Genomic DNA, 16,782 nt, shown 5'->3' with positions numbered 1-16,782 from the left:
TTATTGGTGTCGTTCTTGCAGCTCACATGCACGGTTTCTCCATTTGTCTCTGAGTTTGTAGGGAAGTTTTTTAATGATGCTCAACATGTTGGAAGGCATATCCAAATCCCAAAGATAGTGTACATCCTCCATGGCATTACAGCAGGCTCTGAGGATGAGGCTGTAGTCCTGCAAGAGTTGTATGTCCTCTGCTTTAATTGGAGGCCATGAAAGGGCTTTGTCCATATAAGCGGAGGCGATCTTTTGTTCGTTCCCGAAATGCTCCTTTAATAAGGCCTTTTCTTTTGCATATCCTCGTTCTGGATTTATGTGCTGACAACTTCTCACAAGCTCTTTGGCATGACCTTTTGTGTGTTGTTCCAAAAAATATAAACGATCACAGCTGTTAACTGTGTTCCTCTCAACTCCATTCTCAAAGGCTTTAATGAAAGTATGATAATTCAATGGATCACCATCATAAATTGGAATCTCTCTCTTAGGTAGAGCTGAGAGGCATTGTTGTTGCATTAGCAATGTTGTTATTTCGTTTTGTTTCCTCATAATGCCAAGAACGTCATTTCTGGTTTCCAGATCCACTGTGTTAAATCCTGGTTGTACATGCATGTTGTACAAGTTTTGTGTATTGAGTGGATTCATATGAAATTGCATTTGGTTATGTTCAAATGAAGTTGTATTTGTATTGATGTTCGCTTCAATTTGTTTAGGAATTAATTAATCTGTATTGACATGTTTTGTGGCTTTCAACATTTGAAACACTGTCATTTGGGTTAATGTCATCCTCAATTTGATTTGCTCCATTCATTTCCACAGAGTGCAATGGCATTTCTGGTGAATCCTGTTGCTCCTGAGAAATATTTTGTCCATTTTCAACAATCCATTTTTGAGCGTCCTTTGGAAATGTATTGCTGTAATTCATGATGCTTGAAAACCATTCCTTTTGTTTAATGAGTTCATCCTCAGGGAGTAGTGGCAACAATTCATTGTGTGCAGTTGTGGCATTTTCACATAATATGTTTAAATTCCCCAAACACTGTTCAACCTGAGAAATATTTCCTTTTGTCTCATGAGCTCCTTCATTCTTGGTATCAAGCTTTTCATTTTATCAACAGCATGTTGGCGTCCATTTTGCAACTTTTCATTTTTATTCACCAGAGCCTTTTCAGTGAGTTTCCTGTCCCTTTTCCCAGACTCCATGTTAGAGCATGAGGCAGCGTCATTTGTTTGACTCATTTTAACCCCTTTTCATTCAGTTTTTTAGTATTTAAATCCATCCACAAAGCACAATCCACATATCATAAGAATTCAACAAGGCAGCATCAGCATTCATCTTGAAACATCACAAAGCTTCGCATACAAGCGGCAAAGTGCAGACGTCATTCAGAGCACGGAGCAAACATAATGCACAGACAACGCATATCCGACCAGCATTCCTTGAAGGTGACATAGACCGGAAGCGCCAATTAACGCTGCGTTTGTGTGTGTATCTGCGTCATTACCTCGTTTATGAAACCCTAAAGTTTCAGAACAAACAGTTCAGCCACTGCTGAGAAAATAGTGTTGTATTGTTTTCCTGGGCTCTGCGAAGCGGATCGACACTTCCTTAATTTGATGTCGTCATCAGAAATCCTCACCACCGTAGCGCCTCCCGGTGCGGGCACTAGTCCGGGCACATCCGGTTGCGTACATTCAACCGCAGAAGAAGAAGAACTACTCTCGTTGTAGCTGCTGAGATGCAGAGCATCCACCGTGCCAGAGGGGGAGCTGTGTATCTGAGAGCTGGCCTATCTATTACGTCACTTCCAGGTACCTGGCCAATCACAGGACAGTTGTAAAGCTCTCGTTGGCTGGCCAATCACAGCAACTGTTTGGTCTGAAACAGCGCGGCTGACGAGAGCGTCAGTGAGGAGATATTTTGATCGGCTCGTTTGCAGCGATTAGGAGGTTTTTAATCATGAAAACATGTTAATATATGTAAGTAGACCTCCATAACTAACATATATGTGTGATACAAGCATTCGATGTCACCTTTAATTCATGTTCCCAGCGGAGACACTTCAACATTGATGCAATCCGGATTCCTTCTCCACACACATACACGCACAGGTAAGCTTACCTGTCCTCCTTGACAGATGTATGACGTGGCGCTTGTCTTACTTTGTTTGCCGCTGCGCTTCCTTGGCGTCTCACTGATTCCTTTGCGCTGCGAGCAATCGCTTTCGTTGATGCCTTTTTTGTTGACAAATGTTGCGACTTAACAGCCGTTTAACGTCGCTTGAGAGGAGATAGGTCCTGTTTGTTTGTCTGACGTGCTGCCGGTACAGAGAAGCACGCTGGGTCCGGGTAAGCAAGTTTCAGGATGTTTAATGATAAACACAACAGCTACTACAGTGGTTATTTGGAAATGCACACCCAGGTAAGATGTGGTACGTGCACTGTTTTCGTATGTGTATCATAACTGAACTTAAAGCGGTCAACAAAAATTACGGCTACCTGACTCTCCTCTCTCCTCCCAGTGCAGGTGATTCAGCCCCTAATTATAACCTACTATGGTGCCCACGTGACCCAAACCCCACATATCACCGTGGCAACCATACCAAGCAAATCAAAGCCCAAATAATCCCCCGCAAGCAATGTGTGGCTCCTACACTTTGTACATGAGGCCCCAGTTGTTTTTGGCCAATCATTAGAATCAGCTTGTAGCGACTAAGTCCTATACTACAAATCACAACCAGGTTCTTCCTTCGCGTCCCATTGTTTTCCTCTAATGTCCCCTTACTTTCCATTTCCATAAAACAAGCATCTTTCTATTACCAATAAACAATGAAATCAGCATCAGCTGAGAATAATGACAGGTTACCTGAAATAACCGAGCATGAGCGGAGCATAGGGGTGGACTGGGACAAAAATTTGGCCCTGGACTTGTTGGTCCAAACTGGCCCACTACAATCCATAGATTGATACTGTGCTAACTCGCCCCATTGATGTACATAAAACACGCAAGCCCTTAATAACACCACTATACTGAGCAATATCCCTTTATATTCTGGAGCCTTGAATAAATAAATGATAAATATACAGTGCGTTGCTTACTGTATTTGCTCATTATCACACAGCTGCCTGCTGCCTATCACAAATCTGGAGTAGTGTGGAATAGGTTAAGTTTGAACAAGATTACAAGCAAAAAATGAGTCTGCATGCAATCAGAACGTTGGCTAGTTGACTAAAGTCAGTCAGTCATCATCTACCGCTTTATCCTCTGCTAGAGGGTCGCGGGGGGTGCTGTGCCAATCTCAGCTACATCGGGCGATAGGCGGGGTCACACCCTGGACAGTTCGCCAGTCCATCGCAGGGCCACACACAGATAGAGACGAACAACCATTCACTCTCACACTCACTCCTATGGTCAATTTAGAGTGTCCAATTTACCTATCCCCACATTGCATGTTTTTGGACTGTGGGAGGAAGCCGGAGAACCCGGAGAGAACCATCACACACACGGGGAGAACATGCACACTCCATGCAGAAAGGCCCTTGTTCCAACCGGGGCTCGAACCCGGGTCTTCTCGCTGCAAGGCGAGAGTGCTAACCACTACACCACCGTGTGGCCCTTAGTTGACTAAAGTATGGAAAACAATAGTATAATGATCTGAAAAATGGACAAACACTTCATTGTCTCAACACAAGACAGTACAGCTGCATCTGTGCGGCTGTACTGTCTGTACCACACCACACTCCACTCAGCAGTGCTGTCAGTGAACACACCACACTCCACTCAGCAGTGCTGTCAGTGAACACACCACACTCCACTCAGCAGTGCTGTCAGTGAACACACCACACTACACTCAGCAGTGCTGTCAGTGAACACACAACACTACACTCAGCAGTGCTGTCAGTGAACACACCACACTCCTCTCAGCAGTGCTGTCAGTGAACACACCACACTACACTCAGCAGTGCTGTCAGTGAACACACCACACTCCTCTCAGCAGTGCTGTCAGTGAACACACCACACTACACTCAGCAGTGCTGTCAGTGAACACACCACACTACACTCAGCAGTGCTCTTCCAGTGACGACACTCTCTGACCAATCAGAGACTGGCAGTCTCACTCGGAACCAGAGGTTGCGCTAGACTTTTCGTGGTCATAAAAATCCCGTCATAATCCATTTTTACCGGTCACTTTAAATGATAATAATGACATATTCAATTGCATTGTTCATATTGCAGTGGAATATGAACAGTTCACCTGTGGCCTAAACGCACAGTCTCACACCTTCCTCCTGGTCCACATTGACTTAAATCGCGTGCCTGCTTGCGCGTAGTTGCGCGTGGTAGGAAATCCCGCAACATGCGCTCCTTCTGCACCAGTGGATCAGCTGCACCGGTCACAGACGCGCTCCAAAGCCTCCTGTCCATAGCTCTTTAACACGCTGTCAGCACTACAAGGATAGCGAGATGCATTGAGTACGGTGTCCAGGTCAGAAATGATGCTCAGATTCTCCGATGGGAATCTTTATTTTGTCGCACAACATTTTTCTATCCGCCCTCCTCAGCCAGGAGAACTCCCACTCCCACTGAACTCGCCTAACCTCCTTACTGCCGCTGAGGCCAAGGGCTGAGTTTGTCCTTCATCTGCATCTATCCCTCTTTTTTCACCTCTTTTATCAACATAGTTTTTGGGCTTTTTAAAGAAACTTCTGACATTTTTCTTCTTTTCTACTTTTCTTCTTCTACAAGAGCCAATTACTGTAATATGCTCTTCACCACCAAGTGGTCAGGGGTGTGAATTGCAATCTGTCAAAATGACGGATGGCCCTCAGATTTTTCCGTCACCCTTTTAAAAAAACGGTCAATGACCGAAAATATTCGGTTATGCGACCCCTGCTCGGAACCTCACCAGAGCAGGTACTGAAAAAGTACCAGGTACCAGGCTCTGTCACTGATGGAAAAGAATAAAGTGGAGTCGCACTAGAACTGTATCATGGAAAAGTGCCATTAGATGTTAATAATACATTTAACAAAATAGAGAAACAACAAAAGTAATCGTTTCTATTCATGTCCGTTCTTTCTTCAGATTGAGGAGCTGCAGTTTGTCAGAGGTCAGTTGTTCTTCTCTGGCCTCAGCTCTCAAGTACAACCCTTCCTATCTCAAAGTCCTCAACCTGAGCTCCAACAAGCTGCAAGATGTGCATTTAAAGCCTCTGTCTGAACTCGTGGAAAGTTCAGACTGTGCACTGGAGACTCTGAGGTCAGTTTATGCTTTTGTCAGTTTGGTAAAAAAGATCCAGTAGTTCCTCAATGAAGTTGAGAGAGGAGAATGTATGGAGAGGAGAATGAATGGGTAAGACAGAGAGGGAAAACACCGCAGGCAGAGCTCATGTGATGATGAAACAAAGAAAAAAAAGAGAAGTTTGAGTTTGGTTTCTATGGCTGACTGATGAAAGGATCACCTCTGTTGTCTTCTTCCCAAAACAGATACAAGCGATGATCTTGATGAAGGTGAGCGTGAAGAGGAGGAACAGTGATCTCTCTGAGTTATAAGTAAAGTATCACTGCATCTAACCCTGAGCATGATGAAATGGTATGTGGAGATGCAGCAGAACAAGGCTGGGAAGCAAATGACCAACTAATGGAACACACACCTTTGGTTTGTTCAAACACATATGAAGGAATCTATAGATACTCAGGCAGCATGAGCCCAACAGACATATGAAGGAATCTATAGATACTCAGGCAGCATGAGCCCAACAGACATATGAAGGAATCTATAGATACTCAGGCAGCATGAGCCCAACAGACATATGAAGGAATCTATAGATACTCAGGCAGCATGAGCCCAACAGACCTATGAAGGAATCTATAGATACTCGGGCAGCATGAGCCCAACAGTCATATGAAGGAATCTATAGATACTCGGGCAGCATGAGCCCAACAGACATATGAAGGAATCTATAGATACTCGGGCAGCATGAGCCCAACAGACATATGAAGGAATCTATAGATAATCGGGCAGCATGAGCCCAACAGACATATGAAGGAATCTATAGATACTCAGGCAGCATGAGCCCAACAGACATATGAAGGAATCTATAGATACTCAGGCAGCATGAGCCCAACAGACATATGAAGGAATCTATAGATACTCGGGCAGCATGAGCCCAACAGACATATGAAGGAATCTATAGATACTCGGGCAGCATGAGCCCAACAGACATATGAAGGAATCTATAGATACTCAGGCAGCATGAGCCCAACAGACATATGAAGGAATCTATAGATACTCAGGCAGCATGAGCCCAACAGACATATGAAGGAATCTATAGATAATCAGGCAGCATGAGCCCAACAGACATATGAAGGAATCTATAGATACTCAGGCAGCATGAGCCCAACAGACATATGAAGGAATCTATAGATAATCAGGCAGCATGAGCCCAACAGACATATGAAGGAATCTATAGCTACTCGGGCAGCATGAGCCCAACAGACATATGAAGGAATCTATAGATACTCAGGCAGCATGAGCCCAACAGACATATGAAGGAATCTATAGATACTCGGGCAGCATGAGCCCAACAGACATATGAAGGAATCTATAGATAATCAGGCAGCATGAGCCGAACAGACATATGAAGGAATCTATAGATACTCAGGCAGCATGAGCCCAACAGACATATGAAGGAATCTATAGATACTCAGGCAGCATGAGCCCAACAGACATATGAAGGAATCTATAGATAATCAGGCAGCATGAGCCCAACAGACATATGAAGGAATCTATAGATACTCAGGCAGCATGAGCCCAACAGACATATGAAGGAATCTATAGATAATCAGGCAGCATGAGCCCAACTGACATATGAAGGAATCTATAGATAATCAGGCAGCATGAGCCCAACAGACATATGAAGGAATCTATAGCTAATCAGGCAGCATGAGCCCAACAGACATATGAAGGAATCTATAGCTACTCGGGCAGCATGAGCCCAACAGACATATGAAGGAATCTATAGATAATCAGGCAGCATGAGCCCAACAGACATATGAAGGAATCTATAGATAATCAGGCAGCATGAGCCCAACAGACATATGAAGGAATCTATAGATACTCAGGCAGCATGAGCCCAACAGACATATGAAGGAATCTATAGATACTCAGGCAGCATGAGCCCAACAGACATATGAAGGAATCTATAGATACTCAGGCAGCATGAGCCCAACAGACATATGAAGGAATCTATAGATAATCGGGCAGCATGAGCCCAACAGACATATGAAGGAATCTATAGATACTCGGGCAGCATGAGCCCAACAGACATATGAAGGAATCTATAGATACTCGGGCAGCATGAGCCCAACAGACATATGAAGGAATCTATAGATAATCAGGCAGCATGAGCCCAACAGACATATGAAGGAATCTATAGATACTCAGGCAGCATGAGCCCAACAGACATATGAAGGAATCTATAGATACTCGGGCAGCATGAGCCCAACAGACCTATGAAGGAATCTATAGATACTCGGGCAGCATGAGCCCAACAGACATATGAAGGATTCTATAGATACTCGGGCAGCATGAGCCCAACAGACATATGAAGGAATCTATAGATACTCAGGCAGCATGAGCCCAACAGACATATGAAGGAATCTATAGATACTCAGGCAGCATGAGCCCAACAGACATATGAAGGAATCTATAGATAATCAGGCAGCATGAGCCCAACAGACATATGAAGGAATCTATAGATACTCAGGCAGCATGAGCCCAACAGACATATGAAGGAATCTATAGATACTCAGGCAGCATGAGCCCAACAGACATATGAAGGAATCTATAGATACTCAGGCAGCATGAGCCCAACAGACATATGAAGGAATCTATAGATACTCAGGCAGCATGAGCCCAACAGACATATGAAGGAATCTATAGATACTCGGGCAGCATGAGCCCAACAGACATATGAAGGAATCTATAGATAATCAGGCAGCATGAGCCCAACAGACATATGAAGGAATCTATAGATACTCAGGCAGCATGAGCCCAACAGACATATGAAGGAATCTATAGATACTCAGGCAGCATGAGCCCAACAGACATATGAAGGAATCTATAGATACTCAGGCAGCATGAGCCCAACAGACATATGAAGGAATCTATAGATACTCGGGCAGCATGAGCCCAACAGACATATGAAGGAATCTATAGATACTCGGGCAGCATGAGCCCAACAGACATATGAAGGAATCTATAGATACGCGGGCAGCATGAGCCCAACAGTCATATGAAGGAATCTATAGATACTCGGGCAGCATGAGCCCAACAGACATATGAAGGAATCTATAGATACTCAGGCAGCATGAGCCCAACAGACATATGAAGGAATCTATAGATAATCAGGCAGCATGAGCCCAACAGACATATGAAGGAATCTATAGATACTCAGGCAGCATGAGCCCAACAGACATATGAAGGAATCTATAGATACTCAGGCAGCATGAGCCCAACAGACATATGAAGGAATCTATAGATACTCAGGCAGCATGAGCCCAACAGACATATGAAGGAATCTATAGATACTCGGGCAGCATGAGCCCAACAGACATATGAAGGAATCTATAGATACTCGGGCAGCATGAGCCCAACAGACATATGAAGGAATCTATAGATACTCGGGCAGCATGAGCCCAACAGACATATGAAGGAATCTATAGATACTCGGGCAGCATGAGCCCAACAGACATATGAAGGAATCTATAGATACTCGGGCAGCATGAGCCCAACAGACATATGAAGGAATCTATAGATACTCAGGCAGCATGAGCCCAACAGACATATGAAGGAATCTATAGATACTCGGGCAGCATGAGCCCAACAGACATATGAAGGAATCTATAGATACTCGGGCAGCATGAGCCCAACAGACATATGAAGGAATCTATAGATACTCGGGCAGCATGAGCCCAACAGACATATGAAGGAATCTATAGATACTCGGGCAGCATGAGCCCAACAGACATATGAAGGAATCTATAGATACTCGGGCAGCATGAGCCCAACAGACATATGAAGGAATCTATAGATACTCGGGCAGCATGAGCCCAACAGACATATGAAGGAATCTATAGATACTCAGGCAGCATGAGCCCAACAGACATATGAAGGAATCTACAGATACTCAGGCAGCATGAGCCCAACAGACATATGAAGGAATCTACAGATACTCAGGCAGCATGAGCCCAACAGACATATGAAGGAATCTATAGATACTCGGGCAGCATGAGCCCAACAGACATATGAAGGAATCTATAGATACTCGGGCAGCATGAGCCCAACAGACATATGAAGGAATCTATAGATACTCGGGCAGCATGAGCCCAACAGACATATGAAGGAATCTATAGATACTCGGGCAGCATGAGCCCAACAGACATATGAAGGAATCTATAGATACTCGGGCAGCATGAGCCCAACAGACATATGAAGGAATCTATAGATACTCGGGCAGCATGAGCCCAACAGACATATGAAGGAATCTATAGATAATCAGGCAGCATGAGCCCAACAGACATATGAAGGAATCTATAGATAATCAGGCAGCATGAGCCCAACAGGCCTCAAGATGTTAACAACACCTAATAATAACAGTGATGATCTGGAATCTCGTTATACAAGTCACATATTTGTGCTTCCTTGTGTTTTTTCATATATTTCCTTTTACATTTAAAAACGTTTCTGAACAGGAAGATAATTACTTGTGTTTTGTAGTTCACCCCATTGTACTGTCTGTACTGTACTGTACTGTACTGCACTGCCTGTACTGTCTGTACTGTACTGTACTGTCTGTACTGTACTGTACTGCCTGTACTGTACTGTACTGTCTGTACTGTACTTTACTGTACTGTACTGTACTGCACTGCCTGTACTGTCTGTACTGTACTGTACTGTACTGTACTGTACTGCACTGTACTGTACTGTACTGTACTGTACTGTACTGCCTGTACTGTGGGGCCATAGTACAGGCAGTACAGACCCACTTCATGCACTGTTTGCAAAGTTGTAGAAGAACTGGATGTGAGTGTGGGTTAGCCATTGTTAGCTCTACATGAGATTTGACACAAAAGTGCAGCAACATGTCTGCGGTTGGTAGCAGCCATCTTGGAATCCCATCCCATCCCCATCAGGGTTATAAATCTAAGTTATTTTTATGATTGTTGTAATTATTAGTGGAGGTATGGAGTGCACCATTCTTCTGCATATTTGTTATCAGAAGAAATCTATATTATATTATTATCATTATAATAATAATAATATCAATATGAATGAAGTCCGTTCTGTGACATCCTTGTTTAGCACAATATAAACATTTGCATTTTTTTAGCTTGTTACCAAATGAATGGAAAATAAAGGTTGTTTATAAAAATGTGGTTGGCGTTAACGTTGATAATGACAGAGATTTATTAACCATTGAACAGAGAAGGGTCTAGCTGCAGACCCGCAGACCACTCAACGACACACCCCTCCACTCAACGACACACCCCTCCACTCAACGACACACCCCTCCACTCAACGAAACACCCCTTTACTCAACGAAACACCCCCTTACACTCAACGAAACACCCCTTTACTCAACGAAACACCCCTTTACTCAACGAAACACCCCTTTACTCAACGAAACACCCCCTTACACTCAACGAAACACCCCTTTACTCAACGAAACACCCCTTTACTCAACGAAACACCCCCTTACACTCAACGAAACACCCCTTTACTCAACGAAACACCCCCTTTACTCAACGAAACACCCCCTTACACTCAACAAAACACCCCTTTACTCAACGAATCACCCCCTCACACTACACGACACTCTGATTGGCTCTCAAGAGACTGCGTCTGAAACGTGATGACGTTTACGTTGACCGAGTATGAAGAGAGAACCCGAAAAAGTAACACGGGAAAATGACGGAGGAAAAGGTAAGAATGGATAAAAAACACATTTAGATATTGAACACTGGATGAATAGTCATTATTTGTATCCATTAAATCAATTAAGTGCGGTTTATTAACCAGTAATGTCTGCATGCTGTAACGATAGCGATTGTAACAGCAAGCAAGACGCAGCGATTTTCTCCCTTTTTTTCTTTTCTCCCTTTTTTTCTTTTATTTATATGTACAGGTTATAACATTGACAATATAACATTGTCTCATTTTCAACCAAGAAACGTATAAGATAAACTATATGATCTCTACATATTAGTATTTATCTGTTTTTTAATCTTTAAATGACTCTGACAAGTTGCACACAGCTTTGCTCATTTGAAAACGTGTGACCTCAGTTCTACAATTGTTAAGATAAAAGATTTGATGATGAATAATATTTTTCATGTTTAGAAATGAGAAGTTCTGTTGAATCACAGTCAACAGTGTCATTTGATTTAATTTATTTTAGTTAGCCTGCATATATTCTAGGACAGGGAAAGTCTTACAGGCAAATGCAGTCCAGTTCATTACTACTTGATTCTGGATTAAAAATGTCCCCATGTTAAAAATACAAAATCTACAATTTTATTTGACATTTTCTCTTATAGAGCAACACTACGTTCAGTGAAGGAGCAGACCCTGAGCTGAGAAGATGCGACTCGGACACTGATCTGCACAAAAAAGGGGAGCTATGCAAAGCTTGTGGCTCATCTGCAGGGACACCAAAGGTCAATGGTGGAGCACGGTGGTAAGTCCTAAATTATCAGTGGGGAGAGCTGTGGCGATTTTACAAGCCACAAACAAAGATACATATCCAGACCACAACTCCATACTTCACGGGTACCTTCATTATGAAGCTCTATCAGCACATGAGTATTCATTCTCTTGTGTTAATTGTGGAAACCATCCTCCTGTTGTCATCATGGATTTGCATAAGAAGGGAGTCTTCAGCATGCCAAGTAAGTCGTTATTCCTCACAGGAGGTCTTCAGGGACAGAGTACACTGTCAAATGTTTTTCTTCCAGTGAGTGACCTTAAAGAGCCCCCATCTGACTTTAATGGCGAGGTTGACATAGAAGACTTTTGGCATTCTGTCAGCCAGGAAATTCTTTGCAGAGGCTTTGTGAAGAGTAAGTGAAGACTTGCCTTGTGCAAGCGAATAAATCCATATGTATATATATGTATATGTATATAACTTTTTTTAGTATAACTTTGTAATATCATTGTTTCTGCTTGTGATGTGTGTTTGGCTCTTATCTAGGCAATGCTGTGAACCCGTGTGTGGTATCTCCATCTTATCACAAATGGGCACCATGGATAGGTCCTCAGACCAGAGCCAGCAATATGGTATTTAACACTGAGTACAAGAAGGTCAAAGGCAGTAAAGGATCCAACCCACTAGAGCAGGCAGAGGTGGATATGACAGAGGACAGATTGACAAATGAAGTAATGAACTTAAAGGTGAGACCTGCGTTTTTAAGTGATTAGAAATACATTACTTTAACTGAGGGGTCTGGTTGTTGATGTACTTGCCTATGTTTTAACAGGTTCATTTACTGCGGACTTTAGTAAAAGAGTGTGGCCTTGATTCTTCTGGATCAAAAATGGATCTTGTCATCCGCTTGAGAGAACAGATGAAAAGCCGCAGTACCTATGACAAGGTGTTTCAGAAGGTCTGGGGTGCATCAGGTAAGTTGGAATGAACTTTTTCTTTCCAGGAAATTAAACATGTTTAGCAAATTGTGTTTTTAATACTATCCACAAGCTGCTATGTGTTTTAGTTAAGATTATTGTCAATGTACTGAGATTTCCAATTTATTTTCCTGTTAAGGGGGCTGGGCTGTGATAATGTGTCCCTGTGGTGTTGTGAGTTCAGTGAAGTTCAACATCCGAGCAGAAAGTCCACGGGATTATGCAGACATGCTGCTCTCCTTCAAACACCTGCCATGTGGTCATTTATGACTTTGCCAGAGGTTTGGTGGCCCACACCAACTTGCGGGAGCCAGAAAAAATACCGTTCAGGCCAAATGAAGGCAGGCTGGCAGAGGCCTCACCTGAAAATCTCGACTCAGCCAACAAGGGTAAAAATGGAAATAAACCTGCCCTGGCTAAAATGGCGGAAGGAGCCTGCGGACATAAATGCACACCCAAGCACAGGATCTGCAGATCACTATGCACTATATGACACATTTCATGAGGCAAATACAAAGGACCCTAAAGACTGCCTCAGAAAAATTGGTCTTGTCCCAGAACTCCGTGGATGGGTGAATTCCCAAACAGCAGAACAATTTTTCTCCAAAATGAGGAAAAACTATTATTTTCTGAACATGATATCCCCAGGAAGCCATGTCTTTCTCATGCGATGTATTATTCATCATCATAATACCATGATAAATGAGAAGACACTGACAGGTCTTCAGAAAATATCAACAGATGGCATCGCTACTGATAGTGCTGGAAAGGCTGTAATGGGTGTGTAAGGATGTTAAGCATTTTTATTTAAATATATATACTCTCATCCTATTAGATTTTTGCATAATTGTACTTTTGCATATTTTGTAGCATCTGCACTGTTTTCAAGTAGCACTTCAGCGACAGCACACTCCGAAGGTGAGGTCACAGCCTGCCATGAAATTGCTTCTGTTTAATTCTGTCATAGATGTGTATGGCTTAAGGCCTGATGATCTGCCTTTCAATACAGGGACAACAGAACATGGACCAGTGTTCAGAGGAGTGTGAGACTTTAACAGTGGTGTCAGCACTCAAGCCCTGCAGAGACTCATGGACAATAAAAGGTCATCATCCCCTACAGGAGTATCTGGTCAAATGATATGTCTGTATACTATACATTTACAATTACACTTTATTACTTTGGACTTGCATCAAATAGTGATTTACCACCACTGTGCCCTACTCTGACACTAGCTGTGTGTGAATGTACAAAGGTGGGGTGCACAACAAAAATAATAAGCAAGGATTAAGTGTACACATCTCTTCCTTTTTACATGATCAGCCCTGCACGTGTTAAGGAATACATGTGACTAACTTCTCAGTCACTGGCACAGCTGGCACTTGTTAATTATGTTTCATGTCTTAATTTCCATTTTCATTACAGTTTGCCTGGTATTTTGCAATGGAGGCTAGTTTTGACTTCAACGTTGTAAGTATTAATTCAATTCACCATTGTTTATAACACAGTTTCATGTGATGACCGGCTGATGTATGTAAAGTAAATGATAATGAGAAAAGACAAATGAGCAAGTTGTGAAGTTGAAGATAAATCTCAACAAGAGGTGGGTCCTTTAGTTGACCTTGGATTCCCTCTTGTACATCAGAAAGTATATATTACCTCGGACAATGGGACTGATGCTGCCTCAAACTGATTAAAAACATCCTAACTTAAAAAAGAAAGCATTTCTGACTGGAGGCACAAACCAGGGTCACCTCAATACCTGCCTACCCACTATTTACATGATTAAAATATCGCCATTAATATGCTACACGAACTTATATGAATTTGTTTTGTGTAACTGTGCTTTGTGTTTAGTATGACATGTCTTCACTGAGGCGGTGGTGGTGCATTGTCCTGGTGGAAAACCTTGGGCTGCAGGGGTATGTTGCATGCAATTAAAACAACAGCGTTGGCAATTATTATTTTTGAGGGGATATTGGGTTAAGACCCGGTATAATTTCAGTCCTACGGTGAAGAAATGTGTTTTTGCTTGTAGTTATGGGAGGAAGTTTGCTCACTTCACCAAGGAAGGCCGAGCAACACTCCATGACAACCCAGCCCCTGTCCTCAGGATCAGCACTCAAGCTGCACTGTGGTCAGTAATACATACTACATGGATTGTTATGACACATGCAGCATGTTTACTATGGTACTGTGTCATTCTGAATCCAACATGGATCTCTATTGGAAGTTGTTGACATTTGCATATGAGACACGCTGGAACAATTATGATTCTGATGATTATCTACAGGTCCCATCAGACACTGAGGACCGTCTGCATCTTGCTGTACAAGACTTGGTTAGTCTAAGCAATTCTTTCACACGTGATGACCACACAGTTCTGTTCTCTCTCAGTCAGGCTTATCTGTATATCCATTTAGGGCAGTGATGTTACTGTGGCCAAACAAGTTGCCAGCCAGGATGACACCTCTTATCAGAGGAAGTGCAAATAATCAGGGAAAGAAAATGTCTTATTCAAAGTTCTTATATTCAGTATATATATTCATGTATTCAGTGTTGCATATTATGTGTAATTTAATTTTAGGAAAGGGCCCAACAAGCCCAACAGAAGCGACGCGAGGCATGTTGTCTGTTAACCAGTGTAATCACAGAGGATCAGGGCATGCTGCAACACCTTAAAGTGAGTGACAATGGCATTTAGTGTGGTGTTTGTGTATTTGTATATGAATACCCAAACTAAAATCCTATACAATTTTTATAGAACATCATCACAGGCAACACGGTGTCTCCTTGGGCCAAGAAACAGGACAGGGTCATCCTTCTTTTTGAAGATGATGAACAAGTGGACAAAGTCATGCACTTCTTGTCTGAAGTACTCGAACGTACTGAGACAGACAAGAAGTCTGCAGATCCAGTGGCATTCGTAATGGATGTACTTTTGCCAGAGGTGAGATCTCAGACACTGACACTGATTTGTAGACTACATGTTTTATATGACTGCATATGTCTGTCTCCTTTTAACACATGGTCACTGTCTAACACAATCTTAAATCTTAATCTTCATGCCACAGGCAACAGTATACGCCCTCGGAGCTGTTCACTCCATCTCCCTGGACAAAGCCAAGGAGATGTACATGCGTGGCACAGAGTTTGACTCAAGGTAAGCCGGATAGTTTAGGAAACTGTTAATCCAATTTTCAGTTTATATCTTATTATGTATTTGAGTGTCTTTAACGACTTCATTATTTTGCTATATCATTTTGTCTTGTCAGCGAGATAACCCAGCTTGGGGAACAGCTTCAGAGCCACATTTCCTCAAAAGCGAGGCAGAAACTGGATAGCTTCCTGAGCAGTTACAAGAAAGCCTTGGAGTGTGAGGAATTCCTCAGGCGCCTGTAATCCCTGGGTAGTGAATGTGTCTGCTGGATAGTCTGTTGTGTATAAAATAAAGAAAATATATCATTCATCACTTGTATTCATTACATGGATTTGAAAGTTATACAACTTTCTGTGCAGAATCAAGGGTTTCAGTGCATTTGTTTTACTTTCATCAAAAGACCTACTGATGTCCAACTGGCTGGGTTTGATTCAGATACCAATGTTTCACATATCTTCCTGGAAATAGGTAACATCTCCTTAATGACATACTCAGCAGATCTTGTCTACTTAACTTCTGTCTGTCACCACCAGCTGGACCACACAAGCACAGAATTTTAGGAGGGTTTCTTTCAGGTTAAAAACCTGATCAAGTAGACTTTTATTAGTTCTAATCGTTGTTCTGTCCAGTTGAACAACATGTCAAACTACACACTAATAAGACATTCAATAAATGTAGGCCTATATTAAACACACCTTTTTGTAACAGACAGGTTGCCATGATGTTGGAAGTTTGCAAAAACAAATGAAATTATTCAAAACGTTACATTGTACAGAAGTGTGTTCACAGTGGAATTTGTGATACTATATTGTATAAACGTGATATTATACTGTATAAACGTGATATTATATTGTATAAGCGTGATATTATACTGTATAAACGTGATACTATATTGTATAAACGTGATATTATACTGTATAAACGTGATACTATATTGTATAAACGTGATA

The 16,782-nt window shown here is 42.3% G+C and overlaps 2 protein-coding genes across 5 annotated transcripts in view; both read left to right on the top strand.

Moving 5' to 3' along the window:
• Window positions 1-5,745, top strand: part of LOC131475916 (NLR family CARD domain-containing protein 3-like) — a 29,358-nt gene extending 23,613 nt beyond the window's left edge. For both annotated transcript variants that reach the window (XM_058654303.1, XM_058654302.1), the window contains exons 11-12: window positions 5,076-5,249; window positions 5,477-5,745. In XM_058654303.1, the coding sequence (XP_058510286.1) occupies window positions 5,076-5,249; window positions 5,477-5,489 (187 nt within the window). In that variant the 3' untranslated portion in view covers window positions 5,490-5,745. The remainder of the gene's footprint in view (window positions 1-5,075; window positions 5,250-5,476) is intronic.
• A 4,087-nt stretch (window positions 5,746-9,832) lies between these two features.
• On the top strand, window positions 9,833-16,141 carry LOC131475917 (PWWP domain-containing DNA repair factor 3A-like). Of its 3 annotated transcripts, XR_009242551.1 has the most exons (15): window positions 9,833-10,976; window positions 11,591-12,112; window positions 12,244-12,443; window positions 12,530-12,671; window positions 12,814-13,454; window positions 13,545-13,592; window positions 13,684-13,777; window positions 14,098-14,142; window positions 14,530-14,594; window positions 14,711-14,809; window positions 14,966-15,013; window positions 15,260-15,355; window positions 15,437-15,622; window positions 15,747-15,835; window positions 15,948-16,141. XR_009242551.1 is itself a non-coding variant. In XM_058654305.1 (7 exons), exons 4-7 carry the CDS (start codon window positions 15,338-15,340, stop codon window positions 16,072-16,074), a joined length of 420 nt encoding a protein of 139 aa, XP_058510288.1. In that variant the 5' UTR covers window positions 14,538-14,594; window positions 14,711-14,809; window positions 14,966-15,013; window positions 15,260-15,337; the 3' UTR covers window positions 16,075-16,141. The 3 variants fall into 3 exon arrangements, 2 of the variants coding, with proteins under 2 accessions (XP_058510287.1, XP_058510288.1); XM_058654305.1 differs by lacking the exons at window positions 9,833-10,976; window positions 11,591-12,112; window positions 12,244-12,443; ... (3 more) ...; window positions 13,684-13,777; window positions 14,098-14,142 and having other exon boundaries at window positions 14,538-14,594; XM_058654304.1 differs by lacking the exons at window positions 11,591-12,112; window positions 12,244-12,443; window positions 12,530-12,671; ... (5 more) ...; window positions 14,711-14,809; window positions 14,966-15,013 and having other exon boundaries at window positions 10,714-10,976.
• Window positions 16,142-16,782: the final 641 nt, after the last annotated feature.

This window comes from Solea solea, chromosome 16 (genome assembly GCF_958295425.1).
Source record: "Solea solea chromosome 16, fSolSol10.1, whole genome shotgun sequence".
Classification (NCBI taxonomy): Eukaryota; Metazoa; Chordata; class Actinopteri; order Pleuronectiformes; family Soleidae; genus Solea; species Solea solea.
Note: the sequence above shows the minus strand (reverse complement) of the source record. Positions and strands in the feature narration are given on the sequence as shown.

Excerpts from the sequence above, each read along its gene's own strand:
- LOC131475917 (XM_058654304.1), top strand. Across the intron at positions 15,356-15,436 it reads GCATGCTGCAACACCTTAAA|AACATCATCACAGGCAACAC; the intron begins GTGAGTGACAAT and ends CAATTTTTATAG. Across the intron at positions 15,836-15,947 it reads GGCACAGAGTTTGACTCAAG|CGAGATAACCCAGCTTGGGG; the intron begins GTAAGCCGGATA and ends TTGTCTTGTCAG.